Source organism: Telopea speciosissima, chromosome 4 (assembly GCF_018873765.1).
Source record: "Telopea speciosissima isolate NSW1024214 ecotype Mountain lineage chromosome 4, Tspe_v1, whole genome shotgun sequence".
Lineage (NCBI taxonomy): Eukaryota > Viridiplantae > Streptophyta > Magnoliopsida > Proteales > Proteaceae > Telopea > Telopea speciosissima.
The window spans coordinates 16,660,625-16,678,434 of record NC_057919.1 but is presented as its reverse complement, the minus strand read 5'-3'; the positions used below and the strand labels follow the sequence as shown (position 1 = coordinate 16,678,434).

The 17,810-nt window shown below is 39.4% G+C and overlaps 1 protein-coding gene and 1 pseudogene across 5 annotated transcripts; both read right to left on the bottom strand.

The window, feature by feature from the left end:
- Positions 1-245: 245 nt before the first annotated feature.
- On the bottom strand, positions 246-1,605 carry LOC122659021 (annotated as a pseudogene).
- Positions 877-17,684, bottom strand: LOC122660427. 5 transcript variants are annotated; one of them, XM_043855732.1, is made up of 13 exons: positions 17,596-17,684; positions 17,457-17,519; positions 17,266-17,319; positions 17,045-17,143; positions 15,741-15,827; positions 15,061-15,633; positions 8,375-8,857; positions 4,557-4,618; positions 4,360-4,468; positions 3,979-4,058; positions 3,188-3,514; positions 1,534-1,666; positions 877-1,390 (listed from the first exon to the last, which is right to left on the bottom strand). In XM_043855732.1, the coding sequence occupies exons 1-12, from the start codon at positions 17,659-17,661 to the stop codon at positions 1,606-1,608; spliced, it is 2,064 nt and encodes a 687-aa protein (XP_043711667.1). In that variant the 5' UTR covers positions 17,662-17,684; the 3' UTR covers positions 877-1,390; positions 1,534-1,605. The 5 variants fall into 5 exon arrangements, with proteins under 5 accessions (XP_043711667.1, XP_043711670.1, XP_043711668.1 ...); XM_043855735.1 differs by having other exon boundaries at positions 4,435-4,468; XM_043855733.1 differs by having other exon boundaries at positions 4,360-4,459.
- Between the last annotated feature and the right edge of the window lie 126 nt (positions 17,685-17,810).

Genomic DNA, 17,810 nt, shown 5'->3' with positions numbered 1-17,810 from the left:
GATCACAATATCAATTATTTGATCAACGGATCAAAAAACTTCTCCATAAAAAAATGGATAAATAATATTTTCATTGTTTTTCAACTATCTATTTGTTTTTTTTTTTTTTAATGCAACTAGCCTACCTATCTATTGGTTTTGCTTAACATTTTCCATCCAAGTAGACAGTCCAGATACTATTGGTTCTGTGAAGTCTCAATTTGAAATGAAGAAAAAACTTAATGGTATGGGGATGGAAAATGTTGTCAAATAGACTCAAATATTTTAAGAACCAGAATAAACTCGGACACATTAGATATCTTGAATTGAGTAACCTGGTTGTTTTCGACGTCAAGCTTCTTGAAATAGCTAAGCTTCCTCCTCATACCAAAAAAACTTTCCCCAGTTATTATTTATACTTGGCGGGTTGCTTCTCCTTATCTACCAGCTGCTCCAAAGGCTTTCTCATCACGTAATGTGAAGGTTGAAGAAGAATGGAATGGACAACCTCAACCTCTCTGAGTTTACTAGTACACTGTGCTCCACGTTCTCGTAAGTCGTACCTACCATTGCTCCAGACCTGTTGAAGGTTGAAACCTACTTCCATTTAGCTACAATCTGTAGTTACATTTGGTCATACATGCACAGCCAAGAGAAGGGTCAAGGAGAAAAACAATCTGTCATGTACATTACCTGAATAATGTCAACCTCAACCTCTCTGAGTTTACTAGTACACTGTGCTCCATGTTCTCATAAGTCGTACCTGCCATTGCTCCAGACCTGTTGAAGGTTGAAATCTACTTCCATTTAGCTACAATCTGTAGTTACATTTGGTCATACATGCACACTCAAGAGAAAGGTCAAGGAGAGAAACAATTTGTCATGTACATCACCTGAATAATGTCACCAACGTTGATGATATAAGAATCAGGGATGGGCTTCACCCTCACCCACTCACCATCCATCTTGCGCTAAAAAGATTTTCAGACTGCCTGCATCATCCTGCTCAAGGACGGTGAGGAAATCGTCCTTGTGTCAGCCAACACCAAGAGCATGATGATGTGAGGGAGATGGAGAGTAGTGATTAAGCTGAACAAAACAGGTTTGCTCTTAGAAGAATCCATTTAACCACTTTGCAGGCAAGCATAAGCTGATTGAGATAATTTCCAGCAGCTTAAACAATAGCTTCACCACAGCTCGGCAATAATCTTCAAATGCCTCCCTGCATTATGCAGCTATTTAGATTTTCTACTTGGTATTGATTTAATACTCAAAGCAAGAATAATCAAACATGAAGGGAATATGGACCGTCCTCGTTCAAACACCAAAACTGGTCCACATCGTCCCCATAACACTTGTAGAGCGACAAAGGCTATAGATGAGCCAAGCAGAGCTGAGTTTTGGCCTGCCCCAGATTCAGTAGATCTAGGCCCAACTATTAAAGCCCATGAGGTAATCTTTGTATCATCCCAGTGCATCTGATAAGCTAGGGAATAATGCTGAAAGAACATCAAGGGATAAAATTCCTAAATACACAAGAACATGATGGCACACCTTTGTACAATCATGCGAATAAATTGATGGTGATCGAGATGATTGGCAGGCAAAAGTTACCAGGTCACACATCTATAAGTGTACAACATGCTCTTTCTCTTTCTGCTGGCAGAGTTCTTCAAATTTCATGAAGCTGCAAGAAAATCTTAGCAAGTCAGCATATGCTACTGCTAAATTTGTTTTATCATTAATAAAATTAGAACAGGTAGAAAGTTGTGTTGAGAGAAAAAATAATGAACATGATACATCAGGTCCCCACTGATTTAAAAAATCTGTGACCATACCAACATACCATGCAAACACATGAACAAGAATGCAGACCAAGAATATCCACCAGGAAAAGAGAGCACAGAATATGGGGAAGAGAAAGAGAGGACATGCAGTGCAGTATAGTGAACAATTCAGCCATGGTTAAAATGTCGTGTCACTTGGAACAACAAAAATTAAAGGCTCAGTCTTACACATGAAACACCATGCAACAGAAACATTGCTACAAAATTTTAGACTAGCAGACTTTCTGGACAGAAATGTTGATTACTTCTCTGGATGGATGGTTTTCCCTCTCTATAGCAGCTAAGGTTGCAGCCCTAGAGGTGCCCATGTTTTTGGTAGATAAATCGCATCTCATGTAGGAAGTTTCAGCCCAAATCCCAAGAAAACCTCAAGAACATGGTAAAACAGCCCCTTTTCTCTCTTTTCCCCAGCTGGAAACCAAAAATTAAGATTCAATTACTGCAATTTGAGAGTATTGTCACCAATTTGTCAAGAGCCATAATGGTTAATCACAGTTTCAGGAATCCAGATAAGGGCCACATTCCACGAGAAGTAGAACTGTTGATAATAATCCCATGACCACAGATTAAGTAGAACAAACATTTAATTAACTGAACGAGCTGGCAAAACAACCACCATGCAAATTTACCACATTCGCAATCAACAAAGATCCAGGACAACAAAAAATACAATAACTACAGAAAGGAAAATCTTGACGAACAAATGAACATGATGTATAAAACAGATGATGCACAGGTCAATCCCCTTCCCCCCCCCCCCCTCAACCCTCAACCACACTTGAAGAAAAGGATGCAACTGTACTCATATTGTGCTACCATCGACAAGGAAACAAATAGATTAGCTTTTAAACTAAAACATGTCTCTTTCCACCCATGCATTTTGTTGATTCAAGATGTCAACAACACATAACATGGATAATCAAAATCCGCTTCACATTAAATAAGGTCATCAATGATCACAGATGTATCTTATGTACCTCCATGAAAGAAACCTTACAATGATAGCAGGGATATAAGAAGCATAAACTTTAGATTATATTACTTGAAAAATAAATAAATAAATGCCTCTTATACTTTTAGTACAGTTTGGTTATGAACTAGGTCATCAGCAGTTCCAGAGTAACAGATGAAGTCTTCAGTGAGTCCTCTATCGGTTTTGAAGTTTCTTAACTGCATCCTCCATTTTTAGTACAAGCATCAAAATCCAGGGTGTTAAAACGCTGAATTTTCACCATTAAGACTGAAAGAATTTAATGGCATAACATAAAACATAAAATACAGTTATCAGGGACCATATGCAGAACTTTGAAAGCTTTATAAACAATGATATTACGAAGGCTTGTTCAAAGAAGTTGAAACACCTTCTCAGAAGCGCTGTTGGATTATATGGAAACAAATTCTTCTGATGAAGATTTTTCACAGATCTTTTCAAGGATAGAAGACAGTCTTTGGCATTTTTGAACGATTTTGGCATCTCATCATACGGCTTGCTGGCAACATCATGCTTTCTCCTCCGGTCCCTGTCAAGTGCCACAGGAGTTTCACCATGTAGAAGATCCACTTTCCCATTAGAATCTTGGCTGTCTAGGATGATCTTCCTTTTCTTGCAAGATGGCTGGCTTATCTCACTCTCACACACCGAAAATTCCACAAAAAGATGCCATGATTTAAAAATCATACGGAAGCACCTAAAAGGAGAGATTATACTTGAGGAATATGAAAGAGCGACTCACCCCAATAATCACCAATAAAATTAAGGGAGAAAGTTTTCTGTCCGGGAGTGTAGCCTACGCCAGCACTCCCATGAGTCTATCTCTCTCTTCCCCATATGAAAAGACATCTCTGCCCCCTTGTTTTGAGGAGGAGAGAGATAGACACATGGGAGTGCTGGCGTAGGCCACACTCCCGGACAGAAAATTACTTCCCTAAAAGTAATTATCAATTCATGGAAGTATCTTTTGATTCGTTTAAGAAATTGTGTTTTGGCCAAAAACAATCAATGATAACAAACAAAGAAAAAGTTAAGGCACAAGCTATTATAATAATTTAAGGAAAAGGTACCACGTTTTAGCAGATAACCAGCAGTTGGAGACAGTTATATCAAGACTCAAAATTGTCATTCCCCTAATTAAGAGGGTGAGAATATACGTACCTTAAAAGGTATTGCACACAATTAACTCCAGTATCTTTCGAAATAAGGTAATCAAGAAGCACCTGGTGATCATAGTGTAACTGCAAAAGAAAGCACAATAGGCCAATTAGTTTTCAACTTTCAAGTAGTTTCTCAATAAAATAAAATTGAAACAAAAGCATCAGTATAATTTCCAGAAGAAAAAAAATTTTAAAAATACATTCAATTAAACTGAGAAGAGAATTAGGGTCCTCTAATCAATTAAAACAGGTGAGAATCTCCAAACTACTGGAGAAAAGCAGAAAAGTTCAGTATTCAATTAAACTACTCAACAAGCACAAATGCAAGTGGGCACACATAGAGATGCAGGGGGCGGTTTGTTATTGGATGTTATATACCCACCTCAGCAAGAAATAGATGGAAAAGGTGTACCGCATTAAAAATGCTTGAAAGATGAAAGAGGATATCTCCGCTCACCTCCTGAAAATCCTTGTATCTTTCACTGCAACCCCTTCATAGTTACAACATTATAATAAGAGTGATTCCTTCCCCAAACCAAATAAGGACCAGAGTTATAAGCAAGTGAATTTTTTGCTTACAATTGCTCAGCAGGAAAGGGTAAGGTCAACAGTTGCAAGAGCATTTCAAATAATAAATCATCCTACAATATAAGAGCAAGCAAAAACAACTTATTAGATTAAAATAGGAAAACAAAGAAATTGAAAAAATATTTAAAAAAAAAATCAACTGAAAAGGGGTAAATCATCTAAGGGCTGATGTTTTCTGTGCCCCAGCACAGGCTGCGCCCAGACATATGGGCCTGCCACTCAAGGGGGCATGGTGGTCATGTCACCCACCCCCATGTGTCTGGGCGCAGCCTGCGCCCCCGGCACAGAGAACATTTGGCCATCATCTAATTAGTTGATGGTAGAATTTTAAAGTACTGATAGACTGGATAAGCCAACAGCAGTAGGACCATTTGGACTGTTGACCTCCTAGAACGGTTAATGATTGGATCATGTGGACTGTGGACCACTAGGCTGGAACAACCCAAAACCTGGTCCATTATAGCAACACTGGTAGATGATCAATGACTCCTGAGTCCTGACTAGACTCTTTTTTTAATGGCTAGTCCACTGACCATCTTCTTACTCACATCTCTTTCTCAAAAACGGTGCAGTACTAACTCCTACTCCTAGCCTTTCTTGATTCCCTCCTGGGAGCAAGTGGGAGCTTTTTGGTTATTAAGGTTGAGCATTCACAAATGCAAGTTTCACTGTGAAGGATATGGTTCCGTTAGATATATCCTGATGTGATATGAAAGGAATCATAGAGATTCCGTATAAAATTTCTTTGGTTTCGCCTGAATCATTGGAGCTTCTTCTTAGTCATAAGCTATGTGATGCTGATGCAGATCCTAGCTTCCTCGAATTGATGAAGCCACCCTAAACCTAAGGTTTTAGTAGGAGCCTTAGTTCAGTTTAGTTTATTTCCATACTTAGTTTTTATTTTGTGTTTTTAATTGAACCGGGTTAAATTGGTTCAATTGGTCTAATTTAAGTGAAGTTATCCTATTGGCTAAGAGGTTCTTATATCCTATTGGCTAGTAGGGAATCTTCTTTATTTTAAGTAGTTTAAGTTGTTTTAAGCCATTAGGGGTAGATGAGTCTTTTCTTTTAAGTTTTTAATTTGTTTTTAAATTGGTCCACCTCTCCACGATTTTAGTGGGAGATTTAAATTGTAATAGATTTAGGAATAGGCATTTTGGCCTCTTATTTAATAAGAAACGTGAGCTCCCCCACCAGTTTTATGTTTAAAAAAAATTTGTTTCCTGCTGTTAGCCTTTGCTGCTGCTGCTTCTCTCTTCAGAGACTGCCTTGTGTGTCATATCAAGACCCCTTGTGAGTCATATCAAGGGTTAGGGCTGGTGGACTCCGGCGACTCCTTGCATCTTGTAGATCGGGAGGTCCTTCTTCTTCTTCAATCAAGTTTCTCCAAGCTGCCATTGAAGAACCTGCAATTCAGTAAGTTAATTTACTGTTTTATTATTTCCCCTCCTCCTCCTAACCTTCCAACCTAACCCTAATCGATCCACATTGCCTTCCTCCATTAAAACCCTAGTCGATCCCATAAACCATAGCTTCTTCTACAATCATTACAGCACTATTCCCTCATCAGTTTACACTCCAATTTCAACCACAGTTCCTGCTCAGTAACCCTTCCACTCGACCTTAACCCTAGGTCCATTCTCCCATCAAAACCCTAGTTCCTTATTACTCATAATGCTTTAAAACCCTAAATTCCAGAACCATTACTTCCAGCCCTCCAATACTCATCAAACCTTGGCCGAATTATCTCCTCTACCATTAGAAGTCTCGACCTTAAGCTCCAGCCCTAATTCCAGCTCTAAACCCTAAATCCCATCATCCCCTTCATTCCTAAAACCCGAAACCCTAACCCTAGAATTCCAAAATTTTAATTTTTTATTTAAACCTATACCATTAGCTTCCTAAAAACCTGCATATCATTACTACATAAAACCCTAACTCAAACTCCTAGTCTTAACCCTAATTTCTGCCTATTTAGCCTAAGCTGCCCCAATCGGCCAGCCTTGTTAGGTGAACCCATTACCCTGGCTCCTAGTGGGATTACTCCTACCTAGGACTACATCAGATGCAGTCAAGACCATAGTTGGTTAAAACGCGAATAAAATGTTCGTGCGATTTTTTCCTGTTATAAACGTGAACTCCTAAACTGTTTTCAAACGAACGCCAAAAAACTCGTTTGGCTTGACTTCGTATATTAAATGCGTTTAAAACACAACTGCGGTTTTTTAAATAAAATAAAATTTTATAAAAAAAAAAAAAAAACGGCAGCAAAAATGAACTTGCAGCGAGCTTCTCCTTCTCCAGATCGACTTCGTTCAGGTGGAAACTGGCAGCTAGGTTTGAGCTTAAGCAACAGAGAACTGAGTTTGAGTCTCAAGCGGGATCAGAGGGACGATCGAGGTCTGCAGGGGAAGTTCTTGAGCCTGATCTTACAAAAGCAGAGAGACGAGGCTGGGTGGACCCCGGAACAAACAGGCTTCGAGGCGACCAGGACCCGCAAAGTGTCCTTCCAGCGAGTGAGATGATGGACAGGGATCTGTGACTCTTCTTCTTTAATAGATCTGTGTGAGATCATCAAGAGCTAGTGATCTTCTCTTCAGGGACTCTTCTTCTTTAATAGATCTGTGTGAGATGATGGACGGATCCATGTGTCCTTCTAGCGAGTATCTGTTAGGATTTAAAGAGCAATCTTCTCTTCAGTGACTCTCCTTATTTAGTAGACTTGTGTGAGACGATGATTGGTCAGATAGCAGGAGTGGTGGTTTTTAAGGGAAAGGGGAGAAGGGTTGAAGGGAAAGGTAGAAGGGTCCGTGCAGTAGGGTGCTAAGATGTCTGTGATGTAACAAGGTATAATAGTTGGGAACAAATGCATAGGGTTGCGTTTGCCATGGATTGAGCTGGTGTGCCATGGAGAGATAGAGAGAGAGAGAGAGAGAGAGAGAGAATGCACACCAGCTCAACCCATGCCACATGCATTTTGGAAACAATTGATGGCAGTAGGTCTCTAATCTGTTAGTTGGTCCTCTACCAATCTAGTACTACATTAACTTGTGCCTGAGATGATGTGTACAACATCATTGTATCTGCATCAGACATCACTACCTGAGTCCTCATCTTTGTTACCTAGCTTGTAAGGATGGGGCATTTGGCAATGAATGTAGTATTGGGGAAAGAAGATATTGCTAACAAGTCATCTATCTATTTGAAATAGTCAACTTTAAGTTATAGGGCCCAGGTGTAGGAAGTTATGGTCCCAATTTCACCAGCAATTTTGGGTTGTATGGTGTGAAGGAACGGTTGAGCATTCAACAACATGAAGAAACAATATGCCAGGTTATCTGAAAGGCTAAGGAGATGGCTTGTTTGTGGTATCCAACTATCCATCTTTAAGAAGTTTGAGGGTTACGAGCATCCTATTTGGACACCATGGAGTTTTTCTTCCAACTAAAGTTGATGCATATTTTTGTATCCTCTTGTATGAATGATGTATAGTACTTTTTTTCACTTATGCATGAAAGAGAATGAAATATAATTCTTGACACAATGGTCCTGATCTTTGGACACCATGGAGTTTTTCTTCCAACTAAAGTTGATGCATATTTTTGTATCCTCTTGTATGGGTGATGTATAGTACTTTTTTTCACTTATGCATGAAAGAGAATGAAATATAATTCTTGACACAATGGTCCTGATCTTTTCCTCTTTTGTAGCAATATAGAAACTTAAACTGTGAATTAGTATTCTGCGCTTTTTAAATGTTTTGACATTTAAGAAAAAAATGAACTTTCAAGTAGATAGGAAGGGCATACCTCATCTATAAATAGCTGAAGGAAGGATATGGCGAAGATGTTACATTTTTCCAAGTACAATGGATAGCTTTTATATGCTTCCAGAGGCAGATGTGTTTTAAGCCATGCAGAAAGTTCTGACAGACCCTTCTTTCGACAGCAACTCTCAAGGTCAGATTGCGACTCACAGGTCAAACAAGAGTTTGAAGTCACGCAAGCACATTCCTTATCAGTTTCTTGACCAAGGGAAACCAAATGGAAGGAACATTTAAGGAAGAGAAAGATAGCCTGTCTTTGTAAGTGGCGAGTGCTTAATCTATAGATATCTACATTGGGAACACTTGTCAAAAACGGAGATCCTTCAACACAATCATCAAAAAGAGCATCACGAGCAGAGATAGGAAGGAGTATAAGGTCTTCAAAATAGAAATGAAGCAATTCCAACCACAAAACAAGGGTGGAACATTCCCAATTAATTTGGAAGCTAAGCCTGACCATTAACATCTGCATAATAGCAACATAGTTAGAATAGAGCTACTTAGAGTAAGATATTAGACTAGGACACAGGATATCAGAAACATGAAAGATTTAAGCAAAAGACCTTAGTGACTGCTCCTGCAACCAGGAGTTTTGAGAAATTTTAAAAAAAAAAAAAAAAAAAAACTTCACAAGTCACAACATTATGGATGCTTCATGCTGTCCAGCCACCACAATGTACTGATACCCCAAAGGAATTCAAAATAAACTCAAGTTATTTGAATTTTGGTGCCACAGTACACTTGTGAAAGTCTTCCCACATCTATCACAAGTCACAAGAAATAGGAGATCTATTAGGAACCAGTAACCCCAAAATAGTGACTGAACAGCCCCCTTAGTCTAGTAGCTGAGACTCCTGGACTCCCCAGACAGGCATTGCATCGACGACTCTTATCACTTTGAGAACAAGAAATAATGAAGTAAGCTTTGCCTTTCTACTTCTACGTTCATTAAAGCTGTCAATTTCCATTCCTTGACTCTTCCCTTTAAAGCCCTTCATTTCAAGTGGAAGACATAGCAAGCTCTTCCACTGAAACTGAACTATCCCCAGCATTCAGCTGCTTTACACTAACTCCACTACTTTTAATGAAGGACTAGAACCAGAATAGGTCTAAACCCAGGCAGGATCAAATAGAAAATCTCCAGTGAACAAGAAAGAGAACATTGGGATCTCAAATTGGTAACCACAAGTAAACAAGAGAAGTAAATAATAGAATCCTTCAAATCAGTGACCTGTTGAAGCTGCAATTGAGGTTGAATAATCTCTTGAAAAATTCAGTTGAACTCCCCAATAGAAGAAACCGATCAGAACAAGAGAAACTGTAGCAGCAATTAGGGTTTTGAGAAAACCCTAGATTCTCCTAGATCGATGTTTGGATTGCTCCTGCTGCCTCGGTTGATGGAGATGTACCCTGGCAGCAATGATCTTGATGTAAATCTTCAAGAAATCAATGTGACAACTGACAACCAGTTGAAAGAAATCCCAGAAGCTTGTAGCACTCTTGAACTCGATTTGACTGTAAACTAGGGTTTGGAATCAAGAACGGATGGAAGAGGATGGGAAAATGGAATGGGCATCTCACCCTAGGCCTCGATTCCAACTGCCCTGGTTTGGGAGTAGCTCCAATACATGATAAGCTACGAAAAAGTTGTTTGAGGTGGCATGGCCATGGTCAACGGAGGCCTTTGGATGCTCCAGTATGGAGGAGTGATTTAATGCAGATTGAAGGAACTAAAAGAGCCAGAGGCAGACCCAAAATGACCATAGGAGAAGTGGTGAGGGAAGACATGTATAGTTTAGGTGATGTAGCCTAGGTGAAATAAACCTCACTTAGGACCAGGTTCTGTCTTAGGATTGGCCGAATGGGCAGTTTAGGGTAACTAGGGCAAAATTAGGGTTAGGAATGGGAGATTGAGTTAGGGTTTTATTGGGTAATGGTCTGCAGATTTTTAGGAGTCTATTAGAATAGGTTTTAATGAGGTTTGAATAAGAAATAGAAATTCAGAAATATTAGGGTTAGGGTTTTGGGTTTTCAGATTTAGGATTTAAGCTGAAACTAGGGTTTAGGAGCAGATTTAGGGGCTGGGCTTTAGGTTGAGTTTTCCTAGCAGGGAGGGTGTGGTTCGGCTGGACTTTGGTGGGGTTTTGATGGCTGGTTAGGTCTAGGCAGATTTTAGGGTTTCTGGGTTTTTATGTTGAGGGAGGGATTTAGGGTTTGTAGTGGATAGGTGAGGCTGCAACCGAGATCGAGTGGGAGGGTTCTTGTGATGGACCTGTGGTTAGGTTTTGAGTGTAATCTGATGAGGGAATAGGGCTGTGATGAATGTAGATGAAGCTAGGGTTTGGGGAAGTCGATTAGGTTAGATGGAAGTAAGAAGAAGAGATGATAAAGTTGCAGGAAATTGTAACTCTTACGGAATTGCAGAATTTCAGCAGCAAAGAACCTTGAAGAACTTGAATGAAGAAGAAGACGAACCTCCCGATCTGCAAGATGCAAGGAGTCGCCGGATTACTCCAGCCCTAGCCCTTGATATTACTCACAAGGGGTCTTGATATGACACACAAGACAGAGAAGCAAGACGATCATGGCGGCAGAACAAGAAGAAACAAAATTTCAAAACATAATAGGTGGGGAGCCTCCCACGAAATAGCTATTTATAATAAAAAGGGGGGGCAAAAGGCCTTACAAATAATCAACCTAAAAGCAAATCCTAGTCAGATTAGGAGTGGCAATTCCTAATCTGAATCCTAATCACAAACATAAAACATAATAGACTTATACTCTAAATAGGAGTATAAGCTTAAACAAATAAAATAAAAAAAACACCTATCCCTCTAAAATCGTGGAGGGAGAACTTAAGAAACTAAATATAAAAAGACTGTTTTAACCCTATCATAAGAACAGTAAAAAGGCTCCAACGAAAATCAAAGAACAGCCAATTAAATCATGGTTTCGGCTTCTGCATCAACTCTCCCCGACTTAGAAACATTCATCTCCGATGAATGGGTGAAATCCATGCAACGCTCTGGCAACTTGGGGCTGAGCTTGTTGACTTCATGAATGGGAGTCCACGTACCATGCTTGTGTGAAGAAACTCGTCCACGAACCTTGTGATGAGGAGGAGGAAGTAACATGTGGGCAGCAGCTTCAACACTTCCCTGGCAAAATTCTGTTGAAGTTATAACAGTGGGAATATGGTCTTCAAGTCGGGGAGCCTTCTCTTCGAAGAACCAAGGGGGCATCACAAAATCAATGTGTTCAACCTCCATAGGGTCTTCAATATTTATAACCTTCTCATTCAGCCCCACCTCTTCAAGAACAGCAACTTGCTTGATCTGTCTCCCTGTGAAATGTTCCCAATTACCTTGTCACAATCAACCACATCATCCATGAGAACTGGAGCAATTGTATATGGACACCTTGAGCACCACCATCTAGATCTTCAAGGTGACGGTCAAAGTCTTCATCACTATCAGGGGGTAGTGCATATATGCCATGCTCATCGCGCTCTTCAGAGGTTTCCTCTGCCTTGGCAGCCACATTAACAGGTCTATGCTTTTGTGGGCAATCTTTGGCATAGTGCCCAAGTTCATTGCAATGGAAACACTTGTGGGGTTCATTGCTGTCCATGGGAGCTTTACCTTTATAATCAGCACGTGGAGGACGGGAAGAACTACCAGCGGAGTAGCCTGATCGAGTAGGATCAGCAGTAGAATTTCCAGTTCGATTGTGACTAGTGGTAGTAGACTTGAATGCTGAAAAAGTTTTGACAGTACCCTCAATGGAAGAATCAAATCCTCTATTCCCAACCAATAATTCTTCAGCCTTCAATGCCTTCTCAAAACAATCATTGACGTCCAGAACACCCACAATGCCAATAGCTTTGAGGATGTCAGATCTCAATCCCAATCGAAATCGAGACAACATCTGAGTAGCACTTTCTATTGTGTCAGTGCGAGATGAGAGAGAGTCAAACTTTTGCATGTACTCGGATACAGTCATGTTCCCTTGACGAAGGGAGTTGAATTGATCTTGCATCTGAGCGGTGTAGTGTCTTGGTAAGTACTTCTCTTTCAAATCATACTTCATATCCTCCCAGTTGGTAGGTGCTTTACCTTCACGTTCCATGTCCCGCTCTGCCTTGCGCCACCATTCTCGAGCAGAGCCAATTAGTTTAGTACGTGCAAGTCTCATCTTTCGGTCTTCAGGCAAATCATACCAGTCAAAGTAGTCATCTAGGGCAGCAAGCCAGTCATAGAATTTTTGTGGATCACCATGCCCATCATACTCTTTCAATTCTAGCTTGACCTTTTGTGTATCAAACCGCCAGTTAGTAGCTTCATCTCCAGTGAAGTAGGACCTCAAATATTCCTCAAAGTTAGGTCTTCGAGGTGCTTCAGTAGTTATGTCCTTGTCTTCTCTGTAGTCATCTCTGTCATACCTACGTCGATCCCCTGTAGTCTCGGTCATGTCTAGACCGATCTCTGTGGTCCCCGTGACGCCTGGGGATGATCTCTGTGATGTTCATCCCTTCCCAGAGTTCCATGAACTTCCGAACGGACTTGGAGTCTATCCTCCTCTACGTATAGAGGGTTGTTTACAATAGGCACAGCTTGCCTTTGTTCCATGGCTGTCATTCGATCACCAAGAGCTTGCTGGTCTGTGGAGATCTTCTGCAGCATAGTCATGATTGCAGCAAGGGAATCGGGTGGGGCTGGTTGTGTAGGATACACAGCAGGGCTGACATGTCCTTCCATAGCTTTGATACCAATTTGATGTAGCCTAGGTGAAATAAACCTCACTTAGGACCAGGTTCTGTCTTAGGATTGGCCGAATGGGCAGTTTAGGGTAACTAGGGCAAAATTAGGGTTAGGAATGGGAGATTGAGTTAGGGTTTTATTGGGTAATGGTCTGCAGATTTTTAGGAGTCTATTAGAATAGGTTTTAATGAGGTTTGAATAAGAAATAGAAATTCAGAAATATTAGAGTTAGGGTTTTGGGTTTTCAGATTTAGGATTTAAGCTGAAACTAGGGTTTAGGAGCAGATTTAGGGGCTGGGCTTTAGGTTGAGTTTTCCTAGCAGGGAGGGTGTGGTTCGGCTGGACTTTGGTGGGGTTTTGATGGCTGGTTAGGTCTAGGCAGATTTTAGGGTTTCTGGGTTTTTATGTTGAGGGAGGGATTTAGGGTTTGTAGTGGATAGGTGAGGCTGCAACTGAGATCGAGTGGGAGGGTTACTGTGATGGACCTGTGGTTAGGTTTTGAGTGTAATCTGATGAGGGAATAGGGCTGTGATGAATGTAGATGAAGCTAGGGTTTGGGGAAGTCGATTAGGTTAGATGGAAGTAAGAAGAAGAGATGATAAAGTTGCAGGAAATTGTAACTCTTACTGGAATTGCAGAATTTCAGCAGCAGCAACCTTGAAGAACTTGAAGGAAGAAGAAGACGAACCTCCAGATCTGCAAGATGCAAGGAGTCGCCGGATTACTCCAGCCCTAGCCCTTGATATTACTCACAAGGGGTCTTGATATGACACACAAGACAGAGAAGCAGCAGCAGTCATGGCGGCAGCAACAAGAAGAAACAAAATTTCAAAACATAATAGGTGGGGGAGCCTCCCACGAAATAGCTATTTATAATAAAAGGGGGGGGGGCCAAAAGGCCTTACAAATAATCAACCTAAAAGCAAATCCTAGTCAGATTAGGAGTGGCAATTCCTAATCTGAATCCTAATCACAAACATAAAACATAATAGACTTATACTCTAAATAGGAGTATAAGCTTAAACAAATAAAATAAAAAAAAACACCTATCCCTCTAAAATCGTGGAGGGAGAACTTAAGAAACTAATTATAAAAAGACTGTTTTAACCCTATCATAAGAACAGTAAAAAGGCTCCAACGAAAATCAAAGAACAGCCAATTAAATCATGGTTTCGGCTTCTGCATCATTAGGTCTTGTATCAAGTATGACCTTGAATAGAGGTGATTGGAGGGCAAGGATCCATGTAGCCGACCCCATTTAGATGGGATAAGGCTGAGTTGTTGTTGTTGTTGTTGATACATGGTATAAGAAATTTGTGTAAGACATGAGTATGCCTACTGGAGACAGGATGAAAATGATTAGAAATTACAAAGAAAAGTTTAAAAAGTACGATCTATAACATTTCAATGTGAAGTTAATGGTAATCCAGAGCATGGTAGACTTCATAGTAAAGTTAAAACTTAAAAGTAGAACGAATTAACCAAAGAGCACTGAACTAATAATTGCTCTATGTATTTCTTATCTTGTAATTTCATGCAACCTGCACCCAAAGCACACTCCAAGTCTTCATTAACAATAAAGAATCCCTTCACAATCAAGAACAAATCATAAAAATAACTACTTCCTTATGACCTAGGGTAAATTTACATCTAACAGCTCATCCAACTATATGGTTGGGAATTTTATAGTCACATTAACTAATAAATACTCTGAAGGGTAAGCAGACATGAAAAAGGAGCAGCACACAACCACAATGGATATCTCTTAAATGTGCATTATATGTGCCAATGTGCCAATTCTTCAGTTTTTTAGAAGGGAGATATTAGATTTCTAGTATGTTATAGTTCAAATAATATAACTATGTCTAATTCAAGACCCATAAACAAAGTAAAGAAAGTAAAGGCGTACCAACATCTTGTGCCTCATGTATTGATGAAAGCGTGAGTTGTTAAAATCCCCTTGCTTGTAGAAACACAAATTTAAAAGTTTAGGGACAAGGCAGACGATCTTATCAAGAACACCTTTGGATTCCACCAAATCATTTTGCTCAACCAGAGAACAGAAAAGTTGAAGTAGGCCTCCAAGAAACAAAAACCTTGACTCCGGAGAACAAACGTTTCTGTGCAGTAAGGCAACTCCAGTAGAGTTTATCTGTACTTCATTAGTCTGACCAACATGAATCTCACTCAACAATTCCCAACACACATTTGAGATAGAATCCATGTATATTTTTAAAAGATCGCCATCATTGTTTTGCTTTAAATATTTCATAATATTACGTAAAACTCTGAAAAGACCAGCCACTGTATGCCAATTCGCATTTACTAGTCTTGAATGTAAAATTGAAATGAAACTCAATGCATTACACTCTGAATCTGTGGCCCTAGATGTTGATGACACCGTCAAGGATGAAAGATTGTTCGAGATAGCCACATCTAAGCAAACACATAACAAATAAAGAAATCCACTCCATTTGCTTCCCTGAAAAGATAAAAATAATTAAAAAGACCCGCACTGCTATCTTAAACCAGACAATGTAGGCAGGAACAATTACTCAAATATTTGCCAGGCTAATCGTTGAAACATACAGCTTTAGCAATAAATTTGGAGATGACCACAAGAAGATTTCCTGCCAGATGTTTAATATATTGACTTCCTACTTCCAAAAAAATTGCCTAGCAAGGAGAAGGAAGATCAGAGGTCAGATGCAACAGAAAGCATAATATGGTAGAAGGTGCACTTAGCACAACTAAGCAACACTAAAAGAATCAGAAACAAGGAACTAAGACATAATTCAAGATCAAAATATGGATATATTGACCAACCACTAGTGCAATACCACATTCATTATAAATTAATTTGTTAAAAATAATACATTCCCAATAAATTGATTATTTTCTAAGACAAACTACATAAATGTATCCAACAGCGGATGGGGTGAGGAGACGCATGGAAAGCAAAATTATGTATGGAGAAAATACAGCGGATAGAACATTCAGGTAAGAAGAAAGTTCAGAAAATTTATTTAGTAAATATTTTTTTACACATAAATAAAAAATCTTTAAATACAAATATATTTAAAAATAATATGGAAAATCATAATTAGTAGACCCCATTAAGTTGGGATAAGGCTGAGTTTATTGTTGTCGTATGGAAAATCATAATAATAAAGAATAATATGGAAAAAGTTCACAAATAAAAGCCAAGGCATAAAATACATGAAATTTTCTGTATCTTCAGAAAATGCACTCTCAGTTATGTAAGAAAATAATACAAGAATTTACTAAGGTAAGTAGTATATATATATATATATATATAAATAATAAATTGCAAATTAACAGTTCAATAAAAGAATTCAACTGATAAATCAACACGAGGAAGTTAGCAAAGTTTCAGGCACCATCTCAACCACAGGGATCACCAAGTATATATTTTTTATCCTTGTTTTCTTGGCCATTGAGCCAAAATTGACTTTTCAGTCAATTCAAAGCTATATTTTGCCAAGTGGGAAAACACTATCAGATCTGAAGCTTGATGGATGGATGGTCACACGGATAACAAACATTTACAAACTATGCAGTTTGAGCACCAACTAAGCTGCCGCATAGCAGATGTTTAAGGATGAACAAAGCTAAAACCATTTGCTGCCCTCCCCCCCCCCCCCCCCCCAACACACATTTTCACTGTATACATACGCACTATGATACAGAATTTAGAGGCACTAGACTGTAAGTTAATATTTTGTCAGTAATCATTGATTAATTAGTTCAAAAAGATAACGAGAACATTCGATCAAGACAACCTGAATAAAAATTATGTACGACAAACCAATAAATTAACTGTTATAATTTCATTAAAAGAGAGAAGCAATCATTTCAAACACTATATTTACCACAACAGAAACAATCTCCACTAGGCAGCTATGTCCTCCAGAAGGTGGGTCCAATTCAGGGAAGCATTTAACATCAAAAACATGATTCGCCACAGCTTCCTGTTAGAAAATTCACCCTATGATTCATGAGTATTCAACTTCTGTGTTTTATTAGAGGGGGGAAAAAAAGGAAGATTGGAAATACAATCTGTAGTGTTTGCAGGGGTAGTATTAGAAGTTACATTCTCCGAGTCGGATTCGATTTCATCTCCCCAACGCTGAATTTCTCCAGAAATCTGAAAAGGAAGCGCGGAAATACAAACATTAACTTAGGGGGGAGGCATCTGGGCGGAGACATGAATCCAATGAAATTCGAGGCAATTGAGAATGAAGTTAGGGAAAGAGAAATGAATGAAAGAATGGGACGGAAAACCTTAGACAGAGTAATAAGAAGGTCTTTTTCTTCATCTTTGGTTAACTCAATAGATTCCTTCTCCTGCAGCAGTGATGGATAGAGAAATTCAGAAATAAAGGCTTAAGATCAAAGAAACAGAGAAGATGGTAAAACTGACCGTGTACGGACGGAGAGCGCCTTCGATCAGCGAACAGAGTCGCGAGAGTTCGAGGCTGCAACTCATTTTCCTTCTTCCAGCGCTGTTTACTGCGTATCTATCTGCCCTTTTCAAGAAAGCTCAAGTTCGAGCTTCGTAACATGCGCGGCTCGACCAAACCGGACCGAACCGGTCTGATTTCTGGACAGAGATTTACAAATATCAGCCGAACCATC